General features: G+C 41.1%; 1 protein-coding gene across 9 annotated transcripts; it reads left to right on the top strand.

The window, feature by feature from the left end:
* The first annotated feature begins 1452 nt into the window (after window positions 1–1452).
* On the top strand, window positions 1453–24515 carry LOC113022754 (trichohyalin-like). Of its 9 annotated transcripts, none has more exons than XM_026168514.1 (11): window positions 1453–1703; window positions 3655–4405; window positions 4925–5400; window positions 6967–9301; window positions 18702–18820; window positions 19205–19295; window positions 20341–20485; window positions 20583–20710; window positions 20852–21051; window positions 21163–21248; window positions 23397–24515. In XM_026168514.1, the coding sequence occupies exons 2-10, from the start codon at window positions 3665–3667 to the stop codon at window positions 21236–21238; spliced, it is 4311 nt and encodes a 1436-aa protein (XP_026024299.1). In that variant the 5' UTR covers window positions 1453–1703; window positions 3655–3664; the 3' UTR covers window positions 21239–21248; window positions 23397–24515. The 9 variants fall into 9 exon arrangements, with proteins under 9 accessions (XP_026024299.1, XP_026024297.1, XP_026024295.1 ...); XM_026168512.1 differs by having other exon boundaries at window positions 3655–4762; window positions 4946–5400; XM_026168510.1 differs by having other exon boundaries at window positions 3655–4909; window positions 5030–5400.
* The last annotated feature ends 1108 nt before the right edge of the window (window positions 24516–25623 follow it).

Raw genomic sequence — 25623 nt, 5'->3', positions numbered from 1 at the left:
AAAATAAAATAAAATAAAATAAAATAAAATAAAATAAAATAAAATAAAATAGATAATAATTTCCATCATGTAGAATGAATTCTTTGCTTATCAGTACTCTTAAACTGCAGCTTTGTATTAAAAACTGTTATAACATTGAAACGCTGTACGTATCTGTAATGTAAAAATCTGTAAAGTATCACCTATAGACTCACCTATAGTTGGATAAAAGCAGCTGAGTATGAGTATAAACTAACACAGGCTAAAATAAAAATAAAAAATCCTACTTTGAGATCTTTACACCACTGCTGATTAATAAGGAAGTACCTTTTATTGGTTGTGATTGGTTCTGTGATGATGAAATGTATTTTTACCGTTCTGTATTGATATGTTCCCGCATCCGAAAACGTCACTAACACACACATAAACACATCTAGCACTGAAATAATTATTAAAAAGCCTTCTTAGTTTTCAAAGAAGTCACTCTTCTCAGATTTGCACAAAGTTCACTTGTGAGTTGTTTCTTGTTCTCGGCGCATGCAACGCAAATTAATGTCGTAAAGACTCAGGTGTTATGCAAATTCAGGTTTACTGTGTGAGTGCTGATGCCTGCTGTTAAAAAACCCAAGGTACCCTCGCTGCCATGAAGCAGTATGAGCTGGATGGATCTTATTCCTTTTCTCTCTGGGCAAAGTGGCTTTTCATCTCAGTTAGAACCTGTTAATCCAGTCCACTGAAAAGGAAACTACCGTCAAGTTAGATAAACTCACAGAGAACCTCCGGACTAAATTTTCAAAACAACAAGGAGTTGGAAGGGGTTTTGCTGTCGTTCAATTAATGGTAAGTGAGTTAAGTCATTTATTTATTTATTAAATTTTTCCAGGTATGTTCAAGCACTAGATACTGGTCCACCTTTTCAAACTGAGAATTTACCTTGCGCTAATGCAATAAACTAGCTGTTTTATTCCCGTTCCTTAAATCTCAGAGTCCTAAAACTTATCTTACCTGTTACAATTCTTAAGCCACACAGGAAGCTAACACTAGGTCAGAGTATTAAAAGGAAAAAATAGAGTACGAAAAATTATTCCACAGAAGCTTTAAGCAAAGAAATTTCCCATTTAACTCACGAGACGCTCCTTTTACAGGCTAGTAAAATGTCGCCTATTTAATTTAATACTAATACTAATTTAATTTAATAAGCTATTAGGCTGCAAAGCAGTGAAATATAAAATGATGTTAGCATATTATGTCACATAAAGATTTTTGTGGTTTTAATAATTTCAAAACTCGATAATATTTTTTCTTTGTGGATCCAAATGTGAAAGACTTTAACCAGCACTTCTTACTGTCAGCTCTGCTTTCATACTCAAACAAAAACATATATTTCAGCCAAACAACCTCTCCGGGCCCGACTCCTGTTAATGCACTTTTATTTTGAAGTGCACACACGCTTCTTCCGGTCTCCTGGTGTTTTCGCTGGAGGCAGCGTGGCTCGGACTGTGAGGCGGGTGGAGGGAGTGTCTGCTGGGTGTATGAGTTGGCTGACGTCTTGTTGGTGTGAATGAGCTGAAAACACACACACGTACACACACACACACACACACTTGGTCTGACAACAGCTCGGCAGGCGAGACGATCACGGGAAACGGAGGAACAGTTTTCTTTTATATCTTCTTCCCGCTTCCTTCCCCCCTTCCATCTTTATGACTTCGTGAAGACGAAAGGTAAACACACACTTGCACGCAAAAAGATTGAAAGAAAACTTTATAAAAAGCTAAGTGCTTATGTTGTTATCTTAATAATGGGAAGGGGTAAGTTTAGGGACAGGTGCACAACCTTTGTGACAGTGTAATGGGTGTTTTCCAAGCTTTGTGAAATAATTTGGCTGACCTACATCCTCATTATCAGTCCTCGCATCCTTACTTAAGAGCTGTGTCCAGAACACACAAGCTCGGATCACTCTTTCATTTCGCTTATATCGCCTTTCTTTGTCCACTTTGAGAGGACCCAGAGCCGGACACCGGCTCGGAGTTCACTATTGACGCGTCTACTAGTAACTTATTAACAACTCGAAATGAAACACAGGGATATAACGCTGGTTTAGCTGGTGAAGTCGTTTCGATTGGCTCTTTGAGACCAAACTGACGTCGAAGTAAGCGCGCTCTCACAGCATCACTGGGGAGAATAAATTGACCTAAACATAAAAACTAAAGGCAGCCAGTGTGGCCTTGACACGACAACGGGGGCACTAAAGGCAAACAGAGATAAAGAAAGTTAAAAGCCTGCAAGCAAAGTGCTACAGGAGACCGAGCTCTGCAGAAACCATCGAAAATAACTGACAAAAGCAAGGGCTGAAAGCCTTCTCTCCTCCAGAGTGTTTGTTTCTTAGGAATTTAGCTGCTGGGAAAATAGAGGAGGGGTAGAAACAAACTAGACACTTAAAAACAAAATTAAAAAAAATCATTGGGTGGTGCACACAGCTGTAGTCCAACCTGATTTCATTACACAATATCTTGCACACCTAGAGGTGTTGTGTTTAAGAAGTGTAGCAAAGAAGAAAAAAAGTAAATTGCATATCCCATGTAAAAATACCTAAGTGCACACATACTGAAAACTGCTGTTTGGAATCTAAACAGTTTATGCAAACCAGCTGCAGATTGATAACAATGCTCTATGAGCATTTTCTATTCTTTCTCAAGCTGTACTAGTTAGTGTTGAGAGTGTTAAAACTGCAGGGTGTGGAGTTACCGGTTTTAGTCTTACAGGACAAACCAGATGACATGCTGCACACAATGCCTGTGGTATTTAGTGTAGCAGATTTGGTCACATATTGTATTACTGTTATCTTTTTCACACGGTGTGTAAATTTGGCCCTTTTTTTGTGAGTGGGGAGGGAGGGAGGCCATTTCTGTTGGTCAAAGTGCTCATGTGACAGGTTGCTCAGGACAGTTGCAGTTTGTTTATCTTTTAGTGGTTTCAGATCAATGCCAGCTCCGGGTTTTGACTGTGCCAGAGTTGTAGATTGTATTATAGATGTATGGTACGGTTCACCAGGCCTGTTCCCTGCTTGCCTGTTTTGATCTTGATTACTTTTCCTTTCAGGTGTTCCCTCAATGCTTGGCACTTTCATCGTTGTGTAATACTTAACATTTGTAAATGTTATCACTTGGACCTGTTCAGAGCAGTTTATCTTGCTCATTCTCAATCAGTTAATTTTAGTTTCCCATTTTACGTACCACTAAACATCCTCAGTCAAGATGAGTCATCACACGCTGTCAGAGCTTCACTGTGTGTGAGAGTCTTACCATTTAACTATTTTAATTTTAGCTGGAGAAAAAGAGAAACAATCAAGGAAAGGTTCAGTGCATTTTATGTTATCAAAAGACCAAATCAAAGACTGAAACCTGAGGGAAAAAATATTAAAGCGAGTGGCAGGAAGACTTTTTTTTAAATAGTGGCTGATGTTTGTTCAGAATGATTGATTAGTTTCTCTTTGCTTCTGTAGTAGAGTAATGCACTTTAAAAAATCTAGACAAACCAGACCATTCCCGTCTTCTTTGTGACAACATAACCGACTGGCTTTTTCTGTTCTGAGTATGAAATGGGTTTTCATTAATGGAAATTTGGAGTTTGCTGTGGATAAACATGTTCTGTTCTTCACTCGTCCTGTTTCAGCAACTCGGCCATGGAGAGCTCCGTCGAGGCTTCCAAGACTAGGGTCATGTCGAAACCCAAGCCACCGCTGGCCCCCAAACCTGGCCTCGCTCCCAAGCCCTTCTCTTTGCAGAAGAATACCACCATCCGCTCCATTCATGCCCCAAAGACGCTCCCCGCTACGTCGAAAATTCAAAACTCAGAGCCTTTGACCCCTCGTGCTCAAAAAACATCTCAGCCGGCTGTCACCTCAAATGCCAAACCAGGCTCTCAAAGTGAGCTTCCCAAAAGTCACCCAACAACAACCAAAGCTAGTGAAGCAGGTAAAGAGGAAACTCGTGACTCTAGTGTAGGAAAAACAGCCTCACAAACCAGTCGGCCCGAAGAGACAAAGAAAACTGAGCTCGTCCAGAAAGACATCATCCAAACAAACGACAAAGCTTCTGGAGATGTTGCAACTAATTCAGAGCAGAACAACGGAAAAGCGAAGGAAGATGAAGCTCGAGCTTCTGTTGTCAAAATGCGGAATCACTCAGGTAGCGATGGAGCCTCTTCAACCGATGAAACATTTAGTTGGGGTGGTGCTAGGAAGCGTCTGTCCATGGAGCTCACCTCGAAGTTTGAGTCAGGCGGTCTTTCTCTGCCCCCCCAGCCTACCATAGCTATCTCCACACACAACACCAAACGTGATTCAAATAAGCCAGCATCTCCTGCTCCAGAGCAGAAGCAGGCATCTCCAGAGCCGAAGCAGGCATCTCCGGAGCCGAAGCAGGCATCGCCGGAGCAGAAGCAGGCATCTCCGGAGCCGAAGCAGGCATCGCCGGAGCAGAAGCAGGCATCGCCGGAGCCGAAGCAGGCATCTCCGGAGCCGAAGCAGGCATCTCCGGAGCCGAAGCAGGCATCGCCGGAGCAGAAGCAGGCATCTCCGGAGCAGAAGCAGGCATCGCCGGAGCCGAAGCAGGCATCTCCGGAGCCGAAGCAGGCATCGCCGGAGCAGAAACAGGCATCTCCGGAGCCGAAGCAGGCATCGCCGGAGCAGAAGCAGGCATCTCCGGAGCAGAAGCAGGCATCGCCGGAGCAGAAGCAGGCATCTCCGGAGCCGAAGCAGGCATCTCCGGAGCCGAAGCAGGCATCTCCGGAGCAGAAACAGGCATCTCCGGAGCAGAAGCAGGCATCTCCGGAGCAGAAGCAGGCATCTCCGGAGCAGAAACAGGCATCTCCGGAGCAGAAGCAGGCATCTCCGGAGCAGAAGCAGGCATCGCCGGAGCCGAAGCAGGCATCGCCGAAGCAGGCATCTCCGGAGCAGAAACAGGCATCTCCGGAGCCGAAGCAGGCATCTCCGGAGCAGAAGCAGGCATCTCCGGAGCCGAAGCAGGCATCTCCGGAGCCGAAGCAGGCATCGCCGGAGCCGAAGCAGGCATCTCCGGAGCCGAAGCAGGCATCGCCGGAGCCGAAGCAGGCATCTCCGGAGCCGAAGCAGGCATCGCCGGAGCAGAAGCAGGCATCTCCAGAGCCTTCAAACAGAGAGAGCGATGACGGTGGAGTGAAAGAGGACTACACCGGGGGAAACAGCATTAAAAACAGAATCAGTCAACTGTTTGACTCTGCGTCGAGGCCGGAGGCCATGCCGAAGAGGGATGAACCGGAAATCTTAACCGGTATAGGAGGGGTGAAGGAGCGCATCAAAAATTGGGCTGCAGAAACAACTTCTGAGGGTCCAAAGATGGAGAAGAAGCCTCCGGCTACATCCCGAGCACGCTCCAGAAGGTGAGTAAGGCTCTGCAGTTTGTGTGCAGTGACAAGATTAGACACAAAGAAAAGGAAGTGAGCATTCATTTGCAAGCACAGGTTCAAATCCCAAAGCCTATCTTCGTTGGTCAGATGTAGATGATTTATGACTTTGTGTCTAGGAAGCCTTAACCTTAAATGTGATTCATTTGTTGATTTGGGTGAGCAAATGTTGGATAAAAAACTTTTTATGTGGGTGTGTGATTGTATGTGGTTTCTCTTGATTTAGATTTTCTTTATGTTAGTGGTTTGGATTTACGAGGACATACAGGCATTTCTTATTTAGACAGAAAGCACGGCCCCAGTTTCTGGTTTCTGTGAGCAGCTGTAGCAAGAGTGCAAGTCTAGAACTGTTGAGGAAGGAAAGTTTGAGTGTTGCTCTCTTGATGCTCCTCCGTGTTCAGTGTGTTTGGAAAGTAATCCGGGCGTGGTAAATGAAAAATGCTGCTGCAGTATCGATGTTGCAGCCAGATTTATGTCCTTAAATAACCAAGGTTAGATAAGAAAGCAAACTAAGCTACCGAAGTGTGTGAGGTTTGAGATTAGACATCCAGCTGTCTGCACATAGCTTCAGGTATTTAGCCATTCCCTATAGTGGATGTTAATGGGATTTTAGTTGTGTTTGCTTACAGTTTCCTAAATAACATTTAGGGAAATGAATCTTTCAGAAAATCTGCATCTTGACTATATTTTTGAGAGTTTTCACTGTCAGAAGTTTTCAGTGGAACTACTACTCCATGTACTGAATACGCATTATTATCTCTGAAGCACTGCTGACTGTGTGGAAATGCCATCAAGACTATTTAAGTGACCAGTCACTGAGTGGATAAGTAAAAACCTTGTTTTTTTACTCATGTTGAAATCAGACCTTTTAAGTAAATGCTCACAATTTCCAGGTAATTTATGCTCTCACTGACAGCTGGATTAGATATATACCTCTCTTTGCCCTTATGCTGGGTGTCATAAATATGTCACATGCTTCCTGGATTCCTATGAGGCTGCCAGCAAACCAATGAAGACTCGTGGAAGTCACTGGTCTGAATAAGCATTAGATCCACTGCTCTCTGTAAAACTTTGTTAACATTAAAGTTGACTTTTTGTGTTGGTTAAAAGCGACGCGCAAGGTGTTATTTCGCGAACTTCCAGGGTGCAAATAGGCCGGTTCCCCCAGCGCTACACTAAGCTAAACATTTGCTTTGTATTTAATGTACAGACAGACGTACACACAGGGTGGTGTCAATCTTCTGTTGTAGGTCTAGGTCTAGTTGTTGTCTGTTACTTTCATGTTAATCTCTAGAAACAACCTACCAGAAGTTTTCTTGTTTGTGTTTGTAGTCATGTGGTATAGACCAATCACATTAGAGCAGGGTTTGCTGTTTTTTATCTGCCTACAAAATGACTGCTATATGTAACAGGACACCTAGCTATCAGCTCAGTGACTCTTGAATGTTGAGAACAAAAAGCCCCCAAAACAAAACAAGAACAAAACGTCATTAAAACTCTGTTGTTCACAATGAAAAGCTATGATTGCTCTCTCCTCCACAGCTTTGAGCCCGCAACTTCTCCAACAGAAGTGAAAACACCAAAAACTTCAAATCTCAGACTTTCTGCCGAAGAAATGCCGCAGAGTCCGACTGTGGACCCCCCGTCAAAGGTCTCTCCTGTTGAACAACCAACAAAGTCCCCAACAGAAATGCTAAAAGGTGTTCGAACTGAAAAGAAATCATCGGAAAGTGCTGCAGAGAGCCCACAAGAGGCGAACAAATCAACAGAGGTTGACGTCCAGTTGCGCACCCCTAACTTGAGTGAAGATGTACCAAAGAGGGACAATGTCAAACGTCGCTCTGTTCGCTTTGGCACCGTGCAGAGTGATGATGGTGGGCCTCCACTGATCCTAGGCTCGGATTCTGATTCTGACACTGAAGACGAAGAAGAAGGAGAAGAAGAAGAAGGAGAAGAAGAAGAAGGAGGAGAAGAAGAAGAAGAAGAAGAAGAGGAGGAGGAGGAGGAGGAGGAGAGTCCTGGAGTTACAGCTGAAAAGAAAGTCCCTGATTTAGTGCCTGTCTATAAAAGAGTAGGAATTTTTCAGAAAAAACATGATGAGAGTCAACAGCAAGAAGAAGAAAGACTGAAACATCTGAAATTTGAAGAACAGCGGCGAGCAGAGGAGACGGAACAAGCAAGGCTTCAGCTAGAACAGGAGCAGAAAAGAGTGGAAGAAGAGAAGGAAAAAGAAAGGGAAAGACAGAGGGAAGAGCTCAGGCTTAAGGAAGAGGAGAGGGCAAGGCAGAAAGAGGAGCAAATTAAACAAGAGATGGAGGAGAAGGAAAGGGAGAGGCTAAAGGAAGAGGAGAGACTGAGGAAGGAAAGAGAAAGACAGAGACTAAAAGAAGTGCAAGAGAGAGATAAAGAGCTAAAGCTGAAACAGGAGGAGGATGAAGAGAGAAAAAGAAGGGAACAGGAGAGGAAAATCCAGCAGGAGAAAGAGGCAGAGATGGAGAGGAAGAGGCTGTTAGAAAAACAGAAAGAAGAGGAGAGAAAGGAAGAGGAAAGAAAGATGAAGATTGAGAAAGAAAAAATGGAGCTGGAAATGAAAATCCAGCAGGAGAAAGAGGCAGAGATGGAGAGGAAGAGGCTCATAGAAAAACAGAAAGAAGAGGAGAGAAAGGAAGAGGAAAGGAGGCAGATTGAGAAAGAAAAACTGGAGTTGGAGATGAAAATCCAGCAGGAAAAAGAGGCAGAGATGGAGAGGAAGAGGCTCATAGAAAAACAGAAAGAAGAGGAGAGAAGGGAAGAGGAAAGAAAGAGGAAGATTGAGAAAGAAAAACTGGAGCTGGAAATGAAAATCCAGCAGGAGAAAGAGGCAGAGATGGAGAGGAAGAGGCTCATAGAAAAACAGAAAGAAGAGGAGAGAAAGGAAGAGGAAAGGAGGCAGATTGAGAAAGAAAAACTGGAGTTGGAGATGAAAATCCAGCAGGAAAAAGAGGCAGAGATGGAGAGGAAGAGGCTCATAGAAAAACAGAAAGAAGAGGAGAGAAGGGAAGAGGAAAGAAAGATGAAGATTGAGAAAGAAAGACTAGAGAAGCAGGAGCAGGAGAGAAAAATGCAAGAGGAACTGGAAAGAAGGCAGGCAGACCAACTCAAAGAAAAGCAAAGACTAGAGGACGAGAGAGAAACAAAGCAATCTGGGTTGAACAACATGCAAGAGGAGAGTTTGGTGCGCAGATCAAAGCCTCATCTAAACTATTTTGAATCTGAAGATTGGCCTCAGGAGTCAAAATCACCACATTCCCCCTCACCAAACACCTCTGGGCCCACAGAGAATCTGATGGATGTGGTTTATGATGACTTCTCGGTCAAACAGAATCCGATCAACATAGAATTTGATGATTTTTCAGTCAAACCGATAAAAGTGATCTCACGGCGTATAACAGAAAGCAGTCCAGTTTTCTGTAGTTGGGATGACTTTCTGGATATAGAGGAAGTGAAGGGACTGGTGCCTGTGGACGTCAAAACTGAGAGAGCCAAGGAAGACAAAATGGAAAAACCAGAGCAGTGTCCGAATACACCTCCTTTGCAGGAGAGAGAATGGGTGGAGGAGATAAAAGATGAGCCAGAAGAGGAGCAGCTCATCTCTCTAGACGTGAAGAAAGAGGAGCAGCTCATCTCTCTAGACGTGAAGAAAGAGGAGCAGCTCATCTCTGTAGATGTAAAGAAAGAGGAGCAGCTCATCTCTCTAGACATGAAGAAAGAGGAGAAGCTCATCTCTGTAGATGTAAAGAAAGAGGAGCAGCTCATCTCTCTAGATGTGGAGGAGGAGGAAGAGGAGAAGGAGACAGAAACCGAGGATGAGGACGAGATGGAAGAAGACAACCAAGAGGTGAGCCCTATTTGGTTAGGTTCTAGCTATATTTGTATTTCTGTCACGCTTGATTAGATTTTTGTTTTGTGGACATCACTATGGTTATATGAAAGCTCCAACTGTTCACTTATGCAGAAAGGGTGAGGTTAGGAACAGAAGCAGGGGTGTGCACCACTAGTAAATGTGGTTATTTTGTCAATGAATCACATCAGCCAGGCAGCCATACACACCTCACCTGCACCAGCATTTTGCCATTCCTGTAAGACAAGGAGAGAAATATCTTGTCGTACTTGCTTCAGTGTGGTTAAGTCACAGCTTAAGAACTCATGACTGTGTTAGTGTGTGTGCGTGTACTTGTATTACTCATGTTAACACAGCTGGGGAGACTCCTTCATTTTAACTATCCTTATATAACTGCCTTATAAAGTAAGGCTGGGGCCAGGAAATGATACTGTTAATTCTCAGGGAAATTACTGTACTGTTTTCTGAAGGCAACATAAACATAAACATATCTCAATAGTACCCCCCCCCCCCCCCCCCCCCCCCCCGAAGTGATTACTTGTTTTATTACAGCGAGAAACATCAAAGAAGGCTAGGGCGAGGTAAACTGCTAATGTGCACGTTTCAATGTTTCTGCTCTTAAAATTACTGCCATTCATTGTGGTAAGCGCGAGATCAGAATAGAAGTGCGATGACAGTGCGAAGTTTTGACGGCAGAAAGATGGGTTACACTTCCTGTGTGTGTTTCCAGAAGCTGTCTATCTTCTGTGTCTTCTGCTTTCAGTTTGCAAGAAACATTTTTAAGTAGAAGCATCGCAAACATTTTAAAGACGCATGTTACGAGGAAGAAGGTTTGGTATGAATGTGTGGAGAGTGTAAGGCAGGTGTGTGTTACTTAAGAGTGTGCTGTGTGATGATGTGGGCCATAGGGCTATAACCCGTCAGATAATGGGTCATGTGTTTCTATTTCACACGTCTTGTCATATTACCACATTGCAAGCAAATTCGGTTGGTAGTGAAGATGTTAGTTTACACGATTTTGTAATATGAAGTGCTGCTTAAAGGTGTAGTTCAGCGTTTTGCAAACAAAAGCATTTATATTCTCTTTTACTGAGAATTTTGTGAGGCAATTAACATTGAAGTTGTGTATGTAGCAAAAATAATGGCATCAGTTGCATAGTTTAACACAAAAGCTGGAAAGAAAGTTTTGTTTCTGCCTCCACTTTCCTGTCCACTCTGCACTACTGTGCTATCCATTAAAGACAAGAGGCAAAGAAATGACAGTCATATCTTCTTCAGTCATAATGCTGAGTCATTATCAATAGATTTGGTATTGCACTTATCTAACCCTCAGTGTAAAAGTGATTAAAAGTGATTGAGTATTGAGTTGACATTCAGAGACAATGAAGTCGCAGAACAGCTGCAGTGCAAGACTGACGTCTGCAAATAAACATGATCACTTTACAGTTTGCAGTTTGAAGTTTTAGTTCGCCAAGTTTAGTTGTTCCAAAAATGCTTCGATGTGTTTGATTTCACATGTCTATGTGTCCTGTTTCACAACACGTGTGAGTTTGTCTTGCTGAAATAAGGTATATGATGCACTAATGCGTCACAGGTGCACAGACTGTCTCCTGATAAAATATCACATTTCGATTGGTCAGACCACAAACTGTTCCACTGCTCGTTAGTTCATAATAAGCGAGCTTGTGAACGCAGCTGCAATCTATGTTCGCTGACTGTTGGGTCATTCCATCTCAAATTTGCTCAGTCATCTCTGATTTACATAAAAGATTTATTGTCCAAAGTTTGAACATGTGTAATGAGTGCTGTGAAAGTTTAGTTTCATATATCAACTACTTTTCAGGATATATCTTTTGGAAAAAAAGGTTAGTCGACCCACTTTCAGGCACGTTTTTTGAAATCTGAGGCAGTGTTTGAACATGAATATTTGAAAAACTATTAAAGATGAAAGATTTTCTCAGTATCAAAATGAATCAGGATCTGTAATTTGGAATGGATACATTTGAAAAAAAGATAATTGGGTACTTAAAATATAAAGAGGCAATCTGTATGCTAACTGTGTGAATGAAGGCCGCAAGAATTGTAACTAATATGTATGAATATGCTACATTGTTGCGTTTTAATACCTGGAATAACCTGAATGATTAGCCTGCTTCAGAGCAGCAGGTCTTGAAATGGGTAGAGAAGGTCTCAGAGGTGAAAAATATGCACATATACCGGTACATTAAAATCATTTTTTTTTGTATAATTTTGTTTTTGTTGTACAAATTATAATATTTGCTCAAGTCAGGATGAAAGTTGAGTGAAAGTAGCACTTTCTTTGTTTTTTTTCATGTTAAAAAGAGTTTTATATGTTTTATTTTACAGTATTATGATAAGTAACTATAAACCATTCAGACATTAGGACTACTTGTCTTTTGCAATGTGAGCTTTATTAGTGTGTGTGCTCAAATATAGGGCTTTACATATTTTCCATATTTTAACTACCTAATACTCACATTTTTGATGTATCTGGCCCAAATTACACATTGTAATTAATTTTCATGGTAAGATACATTTTCAGGCTTTTATCTTTTTAGATATTAGAATTTAAACATTGCTGCAAATTTCACTGGGCAAAAAAAATACATATTGAAAATATATTTCAATACGTATTTATAGCAATTATTACATATTCAAACGTTGTACCATGAAATTTTTATGCAAATCGGAGACTTTGGTTTGACATTGTTGTTTTCAGAGCTGCTCCTGAATCCATGTTGTGTTTTTCTCTAATGACTCATGAGAGAAACTTATTGTTATGCAATTTTATATTGTGAAATATTATTCTCACATAGCTGAACTGTTGCCTTAATAGTAGTGAACGGCTGCTATTCTTTGCACCTCACAGTTTTGTCTTAGATGGTCTTTTTTTAATCATTTATATTATTGCATACATTTTACCTGCATCAACCTTTTATGTTTTGTCTTTGTGTTACTTTTTGTTTGAATCTAAGTTTTTCTTTTCCTACTAACTTCTTAGACAGTGTCCAAACTTCTTCTTTTATAATTGAGATTGGAGGTGACAGGTCAAGTAGATAGCAAAGTGAACAGATGTTCAATTTTGACACAGCATTTAAAAAAAATAAAGGCAGCAAACCCAACAAATTCCAGGTGAACAGAGCAGAGCTGCACTTAATGAGAGCAGGGCTGCCAGAGATATGACATTTAAGACAGATGGGCTCACCGCCTGTTTGAACATGCAACATTTTTGCAGACTTAATGAAAACAGTGAACCAACCCTGGACTGTGAGTGTGTGTTTGCTCTGTCAGTGCTGTAGCAAGCAAACCTTACCATACATAACCTATGACATACAGGGCAATGTATGCAACCACTTGAGTGCTGTAAAGGGGCTTTGCTTGTCTGTCTGTGTGAGTACATTCTTATTTGCACCACTGAGTGGCGCTGCTGCTCTTTGACTTTGCACTTCCTCACTGTGTGCTGCAGAAATGGTGAACTTTATCTCATATAAGGCACCTGAAAATCAGCTAAAAGTAAAAGACCTCTGTAACACTAAACTATATGTTTTCATAAGTGTAATCGTTTGTTTTCTTCTTTTCTTTCCCTTTTGATGCAATAATGCCAACCTGAAAACTGACAAAAAGCTTTTCATTTTTAGACAAAGCATACTGGAGAAAATGTTTACTAGGCAAACACAAGGTGTGCAGCTGATCGTGCACCCTCAGTCAGGCTTCTGATTGAAAGAAAGATGAGCAGATGATGGCAGGATGTGATGGTAAGAAGAGCCTAGGTGCTGTGTGGTCAGCATGCCCTCTTTTGGGTCTCTCCAGCAGAGCAGGATGTGAGAATGACCATACATGGTGCCCCATGTCTGCTCTCATTTTCTGTCTCTGTCTCTCAATCTCTCCACCCTGTTTTGAGAGAGAGCCTGTCATCCCCCCTCCCTCACACACAAACACACTCTCTGGCACACAAAGAGGACGGTCTAATCCAGAGACAAGAAAGTTCACGTCTACTGTCTGTGTGTTTTCTGCTGCTTCATTTGCCTTTTCCTCTCACAAAAACCTGGCTCATTCATTGCCTGCATTTACCTACGGATGAGACCGGCAGAGGGAGGTACAGAAAGCACCTTGGCCCAGCCAGGCCGCACCTTTCCTACTTCCCTCGGGATTTTCCACATCCGAGCACAGACCTCCGCTTTGTGTTGACGTTCTGTGAAATCACTCAGGTCTGACGGTGATAAAGGGGTGATCTGTCTCTCTGTACTTGCCTTTGGATGTTTGGAGTGTCAGATGCTTCCCATGTGATTTTTTTTTTTCTTCCTGTTTTTGTGAACTCGGAAGTACGTGGGTAGGTTTAGTCAAAGAGGTTTTAGTCAAAGAGATAAAAGGATGTAAATTGCCAACTTTAGACTGAAACCTTCGAAGCTCTTTTTGCTTCCCAAGTGACGACAGAGAGGAGTTTTTGAAGCAGGCTTCAGTCGGTTTGTCTTTTAAATCGATGCTTAATCAATGATGGGAAGCTCTTTCTTTAGGATGCCGCTGTCTCACATCAATCATAGTTAATGTGACAGTGGAATAGTGTCGTCACACTGCAAACACATGGCTGGCTGGACTATTTACTTCTTCACTGACGGCAAATTGTAGACTATTCCAGGAAGTTCGGGTAAGCTGAGTCGTAAAAATATGCAGAGAGAGGAAGCATCCATTTCAAATGACAGATGGACTACGTTTTGTCTTCTGTGATGTCAGAAAAGTTCTTTCTACAAAATATAACTTTTCCTGTGCATACCTTCTGAAATATCAACAGACAGCTGGATCGCAGAGCCAGCTTTCTGACTCACCCGCAAAATCCTTTCATCTCTAATAAAGTTGAACCTCAGTTTCTCTGTTGAACCGGTTCCCATGGTGACCCTGCTGTCAGTGCAGCCAGCTGTGTGAGCTTTTCAAGCATGCAGTACTTTGAAGGAAAACTGTCGGCCGCCCAGCTGCAGGTGGCGGGCTGGGTGGGCAGCCTACGTCGGTCCTTGCAAGGGGCTCTGGAGCTCGTGTGGGGCCAGGAGAAGCAGGAGGAGGAAGAGGATGATAAAGAAGATGAAGAAGAGGAAAGTGGAGATGAAGGAGGAAGGTTTCAGAGGGCCATGTCACCGCTCCGTAGCTTTGCCAGTCGCAGCAGGAGATCCCTGCATCGCTTCTCCATCAGAAGTCGCAAGACTTTGCAGAGGAAAGCCACTAAAACCTGTTCTGTAAGAGCTGACATACACAAAGCAGTAAAAATATACAGTTACAGTAACTATATTTAAAGGCTTTGCTGTCTAATTTCCATTATCATTGTGTGCAATGATCAAAGCCGAAGCTTTTAGGGCGAGTTTTGTTAGAAAATGCTTCAAAACTCCCTGTAACTTATTAGCCTGTTCAAAATTTCCATGGACATGGGTTAAAAGATAACCATGCAAATGTAAATAGGGAGTGCAGCACACAGTGGCAGTGTGTTTCAGGAAGGACAGAGATATCTGATGAAGTTTCCTGCTTGTATTTTCTTTTTTTTATCAGTGCGCAGTCACGGCCTTTCCCTCTCTGTCTGTGGTGTATGTGGGAGATAACGCGCCGGACAATAACAAAGTGTGACACACTTAGACAAGGTTTATCTAACTGTTGTTATTTATGGGTGTCAGCTCCATATCTGCATCTGCCTTTTGTTTGAGCTGGCCGCCTTTGGCTCACAGCCTAACCGTTCTTAGTTAATGCCTTTTTTTCTTCCTATTTCTATCATTGTATGTCATTACATCTCATTACATTATATTATAATAGATTATATTTGATTTTGCAGGCGATCCTTGCACATTTTTTGGAACCAAAAAACATTTTGTTTACACTATATTTAAGTATATAACATGTACATTTGTCTGTAACTTTATCATACATGTGGGTGCACAGGAGAAACAAAGATTATCTCTCCGGCTTAATTCCCTTAATCTGGTGATCTATCGTTTTGATTCTTGTGGTGACACTCCTTCACAGTCGTTGTGAATCAGATTGTTCCTCATTAAGTTGTACTTTTATTCTCTCCACTTAGCTGCAAACAAGGTTCCATATACATTCCAGTGACCATGACAAAAATGTTATGCAGGTAAACTATAATCAAGCAGACTCTGTCCTAACTTGTGCAGCACATCCTGCACCCTCAGCAGCACATTTTATACTGGCAAACACAGAGGTAGTGCTTTTATCCTTTATAGTAGGTGTGCGTGCTACTTAGAAGTTCTTGTCCTAAATCTTCAAATGTTGCTAGATGAATTAAGCTGCACCCTCATGTTTTTAATATATTAGCAGTGGATCCAGTGAAAGATTTAGCTCATAAAAAAAATCCTCTTAATGTTAGGAAAGGGAGGATCGATGTCACTGCATCGCTTTTGCATCTAACAATGCAAATTTATGTTAGGCCGGATATTTATTGTAGAAACACACCTTTACAAAGTTAGTAAATGCTGAGAAAAACACTAGCTTGCCTGACCAATCAACAACAGGACTTGGTGGAAATTAAATTTCATCCCTGGTTCTTACAGTGCAAAAGTGCCCTTGTGCTCTAGATTCTACAGGCCCAGGGTTCCTTATTCACCAGATTTCTATAGCATATAACAAGAATCCGAAAAATGAATTCTGGATTTATTTAACCCTCAGAGATGTAAATCACTATAAGTGCTAAATCTTAATCTAACCCTGCGTTTTGTAGAAGGATAAAAGAGATTTCTTGGGTTTAAAAAAAAAAAAAAGAATATTCCTTTAATTGATGATTGTCTAAGTTAGACTTAAGGTTAGGGTTGGAGTGATTGCTGTTGATAAAGTGCACCTCAGAGGGTTGATATGACATAGGTAAGGAATAAGACTGACCCAAGCATACCCAAGTTAAGTTACAGTGCCATGAAAAAATTTGCGACTTTTCTGACTCCTTCATTTTTTACACATTTGTGTAAAATGCTTAATTGTTTCATATTATCAAACAAATTAATTATTGGACAAAGATGAACTGAGTAAATGCAAAAGACCGTTTCCCAGGGGTGGGCAGCTTACCAAAATCACTCCAACACGCATCCAGGAGGTCACAAAAAAACCCCAGAACAACATCTACTTCACTTGCTGTAAATGATGGAGTCATGAACTCTGCTTTCTACCAGAAAATCCCAGAGGAGAATGTTCGGGTGTTAGTTTGTACCCTGGAGCTTAAACCGAGTTGAGTTATACACCAGGACGATGATCTGAATCACACCAGCACTTCTGAATGGCTTAAAAAACAAAAACAGAGTGAAGTATTTGGAGTGATGTAGTCAAAATTCAGACTTAAAATGCGATTGAGATGCTTTGGCCTTAAAAACAACCTCAAAGAGGCTGTTCAAGCTTGAAAACCCTCCCTTGTGGCTGAATTAAAATAATTCTGCAGAGAAGAGTGGGGTAAAATTCCTCCACAGTGATGTGAAAGATTTATTGCCACTTATTATAAATGCTTGATTGCAGTTCTTTCTGCCAAGGGTGGCACAATCTGTTATTATGTTTGAGGGGAATGACTTTCTCATTGCACGGTATACAGAATATTGAACTGGGGAGCATAAAACAAAGAACAAAGAACCCTGAACGTAGGACATGGCAAATACTGGACTATAAATTTATGGCGTGGGGAACATCCCAGAAATTTCCCTTGGGAGTTGGTGGAGACCAAAGCAGAGATAAAAGGAGAGTACGGGAGTACTGGATACTTTTCCAGTTCACAAACGTATCTCTCATTTCTCTGCAATAGTTGCAATATCTTTGCTCAACTTCTAAACATGTTTCTAATATCTAATTTATTGAGCACTCCTTTAGCTATGGCCAAAGTAGGAAGACGAGGCCGTTCGTTTTGAATTTTTAAAACGGAGGAAACTGGCTCCATAGTGTGGCGGTTTACGCATTTGGTTGACAAGCTAAATTTTGCTGGTTCCGTTCCAGACAGAGATAAGAATCCCCTTTGGGGTTGCGGTCAAATCAAATGTGCAGAGCTACCCGCTGTGGTTCCCACTTGTGACGAGGGGTCATCCTAAAGTAACTTTTCTTTTTTGTCTCCAAATCACACGATACAATGCCTCACTGTTTCTTTTATCTCTTGCACAAATGTTTTTCTAACCTTTGCATACTTAAGATTCACCCAAACAGGAATAACTGCATATTTGAAAAATTCTTTTGTTTTCTTATTGAACTCAGCTGGGAAGCATTAGTCAACATTAGAACTTTGTGAGTGACAGCTGCAGCTCTGTGATAAAGGTGGCACAGACACGGGATAAATCGCATCGCAGAGGAAAGGCTTGTGTAAAAAAGCACTTTGTTTTTTCTCTGTATCTGAACATGGAGTGTAGTTATAGGAAAATCACTAGAAGCCTATTCATTTGTGCTGTGATGCTGCCAGATAACAGGCATTGTGCAAATGAAGCTGCCCTGAGCGTCCTGAGTAATAAATGGCCTCACAAAAGAGATGAGATGTTTACTCAACTGTTGTGTTGTATCCAGGTGACAGTGTCTGGCCATTCAGCACTGGGATGCGCCCCTCAACAAAATATGAAGCGAGCATACAGGAATGTTTTACGAGGAAGTGGTTGCTTTTGTTTGGAACATGTTTGCGTGCGTCCGTGTATGCTTGTGTGTGCGTGTGTAGTATAGCATGTGGGCGTGACATCATGAGTGTGCTTAGTTTGTCTCTGTTGAGGCATAAAGGTGTGTACGCCAGTGCGTGTGTGTCTGTGTGCGCATGTTCATGCCCCCGGTGTTCATTGAGGACAGCCCAGCCTCTGTGACCGGCTCATTAAAAGACGCATGCTTGGCTGGTCCTTTCTCTCTGTGTAGCTGGTGAGTTTTGGCTCAGCACACAGTTTAGTTTCTCCTTGTTTTAACTCTACAATTTAAAGTTCTTGTTCATAAATTTATATGACGTAGAGGATCATTTGGGTCGTTGAAAAAAAGGATTTTCAATCCATGAACAGAGCAATAGCTTAGAATTTAAGTTAAGGTATTCAGCCAAATATGTCATTTAGCAGGGAAGCATGATGGTGATCTGCCAGTTAGTACTGTTGACTCATAGAAGAAGGTCCTGGGTTCGAATCCACCATCTGGCCTTTCTGTGTGGAAGCTGCATGCGTTTCCCGTGTTTGTGCGGGTTTACTCCTTCCACAGTCCAAAGACATGCAGTTGGTGGGGTTAGGTTAATTGGTGATTCTAAATTACCCATGTTTCTCTGTCTTACTATAGGTTCTTTACTTTATATACTTGTTGTTTTGATTTTGGGTTATATGAATAAAATAGAATTGACGATTTCTCTGGTTTCTGCATGTGTTTTCCTTTTGAATTTGCCTGAAATTTTCTGTCCATCTCGCAGGATCAGACCAACAGTTTCTCCACAAAAAATGAAGACAAGGACACCGATGCTTTGATAGACTTTGGCCTTATTCATGACCAGCAGGATCCAGTCTGGGAACAAACACCTGAAAGAAACAGGTAGGAAATCATTTGCATTATTTAAAAAAATAAGTAGTTTGAGTTTTCGTTGTACTTGTATGACAATGTTAATCCTCAAGCCTTTAAAACGTTTCTATTTTTTTATTTGTTTGGCCAAATGTCATAATTTAGACTTCGGGAAAGTGTTTAGGAACAGAAATCTTGTGACAGCTTAACCGAATGCAGATGCACATTAAAATGTGCTGTCAGGCATTTGAAAGTTGAGCTCCCTGTGCCCCCTTGTGGTCAACAAAGTTAGGCACATATGCTTAATGGAGTGGTGAAATTAAAAACAAAAAAACAAATTGAAATGAGCCAAAAGCATTTTGGCAATGCCCTATGAACATTCTTCTTCAGCGTTGTTTACACTTTTGTTCTCTTCAGTCCACAGCCAGTCCCTGACGAAGTACCTGAAGTCTCATCTGAAGACACCGCCGATGATCTGAAAGAGCCAGAGTTTGCCCCTTTTCCCGAGGTTAGTGAGTTTTTAAATCTTCCCCTGTGCCATCAACCAAAAAAGGTGACATGGAATTCAGTTGTTACTTTTCAAACTTACTTTAGAAAATATCTGTTTGTGCTTGTGCCTTTCTGTAGTGTGAAGCATGGATAGATGGCAAGATAGATAGAAGCACAAAACAAAGATATCAATGACGTTTGTAACAGATAAACACTAACTCGTCATTGTGGAAATAATTTTATCAACTCCTGAAGAGAGTTATCAAGACAAAAACAAAACCAACTAAACTTTATACACGCTGCCTACATTCACATAGTTATAGATATGTACACGTAACATTGATAATGGAAAACAGTGGCATCCAGAAGACAAGAGTCAGAACTCAGCAAAACAGAAAACTTATTTACGGAGCCAATTCATCCTCATATTCACGTGATTTTTTCAATACAGTTGTGTGAACTTGTGCAGTGAGTCATTGGCTCTGTGCAGTCTTTCCACAGTGTTTTCTCTTCTCTCTCTCTTCTCCCAGCTTATTAAACATATAATTTTCTCTCTGTGCGTGACGTTTTTGTCTGGCTTGAAACAAATTCTGGGCGAAACTCCTGTCGTCTTGCTTTGTACACAATTTCGACTCAACCAGGTCACTAAATTGTTTTTTTTGTTTTTTTTGAGTGACGAAGAGTGACAGCTGATTGAAGCCAGTGTTATTAATTATTCTTATTGCTCTTTTATGTAATATTTATATTGGCTGTATATTTCTTTTGGATGTGTTTCCCCATACTTCTACACATTATGTCATAAAGGGAAGTTTGCAAGCACAGAGTGTGGTTTATGAAATCTTTGACTTTATACAGTGTCATAACTGATTTAAAATCTTTTTTTCTAATGTGTTCAATATGTGACTTCCAGAATATTATATAATTTATTATTTATTGTTACCTTAAGGAATTTAATTTCAGTTACTTTTTATATTTCTAATTATTTTCTAGTAATAAATAATGCACACTTGTGGCCAGTGCGTTTGCTTTTTATTGTTAGATTTTGTATATGTGTCTCTGTACAGAGCTCCACTCCTCTCCTTGACACCAGTGCACAAAGATCCAAGGCGGATCTGGGAAAGAGGCGTATTCGAACACGTCCGTCACGCAGGCTGACCGCAGGGTTAGCTCAGACGGAAACACAGGATTGGGGGACCCAGGACTCCACAGGTTATTAGAGTATCTGTAATGTTCTATGTGAAAGCGTCAGTGGTATAAAGACAGCTGACGATATCGAATTGTTTTGACTCGTGTCTGTGTTTTTCAGTTGAAAAAGAGACCGTTGCAAAAGAAAGGGAGTCAGATTCTGAGGAAGAACAGCCTAAACCCAAGGTAGTCTGTTCCCCGTCCCAGCGAGTGCCAGTGTTTCCTGGTATGAGTCCTGCAGGCTTGCTTGTAAGTTCTCAAAGCATTCAAGAACAACTTCAATTTATTTTAAATGTGTTTTTTTTTATTAATAATATATGTAATATGATGCAAATGGGTCTTTCTTTTATTAAATTAAGTACTTATTTGTATTTATTTGCTTTTTTTAAGGCTCAACTTAAAAGGAAAACAGGTGGTGGAGGAACTGCAGTGAAAGAGGAAACCGTAGAAAGCAAAGCTAGCGAAGAGAAGGAACATCAAGATGAAGAAGTGGCACCATCTTCCGTGGAGCTCTCACATTCTCCTCGCACGCCTGCCCGTCTGGCTGGAGCTACACGGGTGCTGCCACTCATAGGCAACAAAGAAGAAGGGTAAGCAGAAAGAAGCGCTGCTCACCAAAACAAATATATATGTTGTGTAAATGATCCAGATATCTTTGGGGAAGATGACTGAAATATCGAAATATCGTCTGTGACATTCAGTGGTGCCTCCTCGCCTGCTTGGCTGAAAGAGCTGAAATCTAAGAAGCGTATGAGTCAGCACGGCAGTGACGCTTAGCCAGACTGAGGTGAGTGATTTAATATAAGCTTAAAAAAGCTTGCCATGATTTTTGTATTTTACTTATATGCTAAAATATGATTCTGAGTATTATTTAAAAATGTAAAAACGTATTACTGTAGCTTTTAATATATAGATTTTTTTAGGTTACAGTACAGAAGTTCCTACATTGCTGTATGACTGTGGGGGAAATAATTATTTGATCACATGCAGAATTTGTAAGTTTGATCACTTGCAAAGACAAACACTTTTATGTTGGTTTAATTTTAGTGGAGAGAGACAGAGTATTAACCAATCAACCAATAATACAGAAAAAAAACCCCTGCATTGCATAATAGTAACATGAAATGCTGAAATTTGGTAAAAGTAGTTGATCCCCCAAGCAAAACATGACTGAAGCCATTGCTAGCAAGCACACTGGTTAGATGTGTCTTGTAGTTGGTCACCAGGTTTGCACACATCTGAGGAGGGATTTCGGCCTACTCCCCTTTACAGAAACTTTAAAGAAAGACATGGCAAAGACATGCTCAGTTGGCTGTCTAGGCTGTTGCTTGGCAACTGGAAGCTTCAGCTTCCTCCACAGATTTACTGTCGCACTGGCGTCTGGAGATTGGCTAAACCACAAAATGACCTTAATGTGCTTCTTTTTTAGTCACTCCTTTGTTGCCTCGGCGGTATGTTTTGGGTCATTGTCATGCTTAAAGACCCATCCAAAACTCATCTTCAGTTTTCTGGCTGAAGAAAGGAAGTTTTCATCCAAGATTTTTCAGTACATGGCCCCATCCATTGGGCCTTCAGTGCAGTGAAATTGTCCTGTACTCTTAGCAGAAAAACAACCCCAAAGCATAATGTTTCCATCTCCATGCTTGACTGTGGGGATGGTGTTCTTTGGGTCAGTATTTCTCATGACAGGTTGGCGCCAAATGGCTCAATTTTAATTTCACATGACCACAGCACTTTCTCCCAAGCCTCTCTGAATCATTTAGATGTTCACTGGCAAACCTACGACAGGCCTGAACATGTGCCTTCTTGACCAGGTGGACCCCCACAGCCGCTACAGGATTGCAGTCCATTACGAGTATCTTACCACTGTGCTTGCTAAAGGGTTTCTCTACTAAGTAGAAGGACTAAGTCCTGTTTTTCTTGGTGATCAAATACTTATTTCATTCAGTGACATACATATGGGACTGCATGTTTGCGTGGGTTCTCTCCGGTTACTCCATCTTCCTCCCGCAGCCCTAAGACATGCAGTTAGTGAAGTTAGGTCTTTTTCTGTGTTATCCCTGTGTCAGATTAGCAAACTGTCCATTGTGTACCTTGTCTCCTGCACTATTGTAGTTGGGGATCCAACTACACCCCTCCCGGTCCTTATAAGGATAAGCAGAAGAGAATGGATGGACAGACACAAAGAAGTGTATAACTTTTATGTAATATGCGTTTTTCTAGATTTTTGGTTGATATTCTGTCTCTCTCCATTAAAATGAAACTATCACAAAAAGTAGAGACTGTTGATTTCTTTGTGAGTAAAGTTAGTAATTAAGCAGGGGCTCAAATAATTATTTCCTTCAGTGTAGTTGTCAGTAGGGGGTAAAAGGGTTTTTTAATTACTTTTTCTTATCCAAAAAGTGATCTAATAGTCTTTTGTGCAAAAGGTTTCTTTGAATGACTTGTAGATTCATCAGCTGTTTTTCTGCTACTTCTAACCCTTTTATGACTGGTGCATTGCGTATAATTATAGGGCTTAACAGGATTGGCTGTAGATAAGCATGAACATTTTGACCTTTTTAACATTTGGCTTACTTTGCATTTTTTTCTAAGGCAGGCTATGACAAAACCGACAGCGAAGACAAAAAAAAACCCCAACGGGAAACAGGCCATTATCTTTGCTTTTTTTTTTTTCTTCTATCACAATGAGAACCAGACACTGGGGGAAAACATTTTGTACCTAAATGTACTTTATTCTGCTTGATGTGCTTTTAACCTGCCTGTAAAATTAACCCTAACTCTCACAGGTTTTGACTAGCTTAGGGAGAATTATGGAAGTATAAAGGGCTTATGAACACACCAAACACACATTGTGTTACTGATGTTACCACATTATGAGTTTTATATATTCAATGCTTCCATTTGACCTTACTGCATCTTGTCCACCCTTTAGGAAACACCGTGCCATTGCCATTGAGCTCAGCTGCTGCTGCCGGCAGACATGACCGCTCCATTGTGTGCCCAGAGTGCCTTATTTTGTACCTTCACTGGGATGTTCACTTTTGCTGAACGCGCCTTTGAAATTGAATATAATGCCAAGTCTACGTGCCTGTGATGTTTTAATGCCAAGTACATGTTATATGAAATGTTGTTTAAGAAGCTCAGTGGAGAGCAAATACCCCAGTGTCATTTGGAGCAAAGTCATGGACTGTCTGCCTGGATTGTGTAAATTTGTAAGACTGTCATGTACTGACAGGGACTGATGACACTAGGCCTTTAGCAGGATATCTACATTCACACACACGCAGGCCTTTTTATAGTTGTGAGGACACTCGTTGATCACATTGCCTACCCGCTCTCCCAACCCAACTCTTGTCATGTTCTAAATCCAATTTTAACCGCATCATTATCATCAAGTGTGAACCCTCGAAGAGACCTTTGAGGCTCTGGATCCTCACAATGCAGAAGTTCCCTCACTGTGATTTAGAATTTTTTTTTTTTTATCCTCATAAACACAGAAATACACGGATGAGGAAACACATGTGTACAGAATTACGAAATATAAATAATGCACCTTGTGTGTATTTAGTTTTAATTGTACAAAAATGCCTTTTATATTGTTTAACCGATCACAAAGCATCTCAAGTAAGGCTTGAAGCACTTTAAGAAAAGTTCTAGCAAATTACCGTCCAAACAGCAGTAGAGTAAAAACTGTAGTGACAGAATCCCGGGATTTTTTTGTGCCTTCTTCATTTTGTTACATCATTAGTGTCTATCTACTTTTTAAAACAAGATCTCACAAGGCTTAATTAAGTACTGCCTGATTTGTTTAACCCACCCACTAGCTGGTTAGAGCGTCAACAGTGGGCTGAGAGGATATTTCTGGGGTGCAATAACAGAGTCAGAAAAAAAATGTTTAAAGGAGAAAAATGCAATAATGTGCTGGAGGTTTTATGTGCCTTTTTAATGTTTAAGAATGAATGTCATCAAAATGGAATTCATTATTGATCAACTTACTGTATGTTAGTGGGAAATTGGGGGAATTTTATTAAAATGTTTTCTATGAAATGAAGTTGAGTGTATTATTTATTTGTTGGTTGATTGATTTATTTTGGACATTGAACTTCCTATTGCATGTATTCAGTGGCAGTAAAGCATAGATACATTAACTGGGCAATATATTAGGTACACCTTACTCATACTGGGTTGGACACCCTTTCCACCTTCAGAGCTACCTTAATCCTTTGTGGCATAGATTCAACCCAGGAGCTGGAAACATTCCTCAGAGATTTTGTCCATATTGTCATGATGGCATCAAACAGTTGCTAGATATTCAGCTGCTGCGCATCCATGATGTGAATCTCCCTTTCCACCACATCCCAAAGGAGCTCTATTGGAATGAGATGTGGTGATTGTGGAGGCCATTTGAGCACAATGAAATCACTGTCAGGTTCAAGAAATCACTTTGAGATAATCTGAGCTTTCTGTCACCTGTGTTATCCTGCTGGAAGCAGCCATCAGAAGATGGGTGTACTGTGATCATTAAGGGATAGACAGGGTCAACAACAATACTCAGGTGGACTGCGGTGTTTAAATAATTCTCTGTTGGTAGCAAAGGGTGCAGGAAAATATCCCTCCACATCATCACACCAGCAGCAGCCCAAACTATTGATATAAGCCCGGATGGATTCATGGTCTTATTTTGTTTATGCCAAATTCTCACTCTATGCTCTGAATGTTACTGCAGAAATCAAGACTGGGAAATGTTTTTCCAATTTTCCATTGTGCAATTCCAGTGAGCTTGTTTGAACTGTAGCCCCAGTTTCTTGTTCTTCGGTGATAGGAGTGGCACCCAGTGTGGTCCCGTCTGCTTCAAGGTTCAATGTGTCATTTGTTCAGAGATGGTCTTTTGTATACCTTGGTTGTAAAAAAATGGCTATTTAAGTTACTTTTTTCATCCTATCAGCTCAAAGCAGTTTGGTCATTGTCCTCTAACTTTTGGCATCAACCAGGAATTTTCACCCAGAGAACTGCAGCTCACTGGATATTTTCTTTCTTTTTTTAAACCATTCTCTGTAAACTCTAGAGATGGTTGTGTGTTAAATCCCAGTAGATCAGCACTTTCTGACATATTCAGACCAGCCCATCTGGTATTATGCCAGATTCAAAGTCAATTAAGT

Source organism: Astatotilapia calliptera, chromosome 5 (assembly GCF_900246225.1).
Source record: "Astatotilapia calliptera chromosome 5, fAstCal1.2, whole genome shotgun sequence".
NCBI lineage: Eukaryota > Metazoa > Chordata > Actinopteri > Cichliformes > Cichlidae > Astatotilapia > Astatotilapia calliptera.
This window is presented reverse-complemented; position numbering and strand designations above follow the sequence as displayed.

Coding starts and splice junctions, on each gene's coding strand:
- LOC113022754 (XM_026168504.1), top strand. CDS start 3,665: ATGGAGAGCTCCGTCGAGGCTTCCAAGACTAGGGTCATGTCGAAACCC. Junction 9,302..18,701: donor TGGAAGAAGACAACCAAGAG/GTGAGCCCTATT, acceptor TCCATCTCGCAG/GATCAGACCAACAGTTTCTC. Junction 18,821..19,204: donor CAAACACCTGAAAGAAACAG/GTAGGAAATCAT, acceptor TGTTCTCTTCAG/TCCACAGCCAGTCCCTGACG.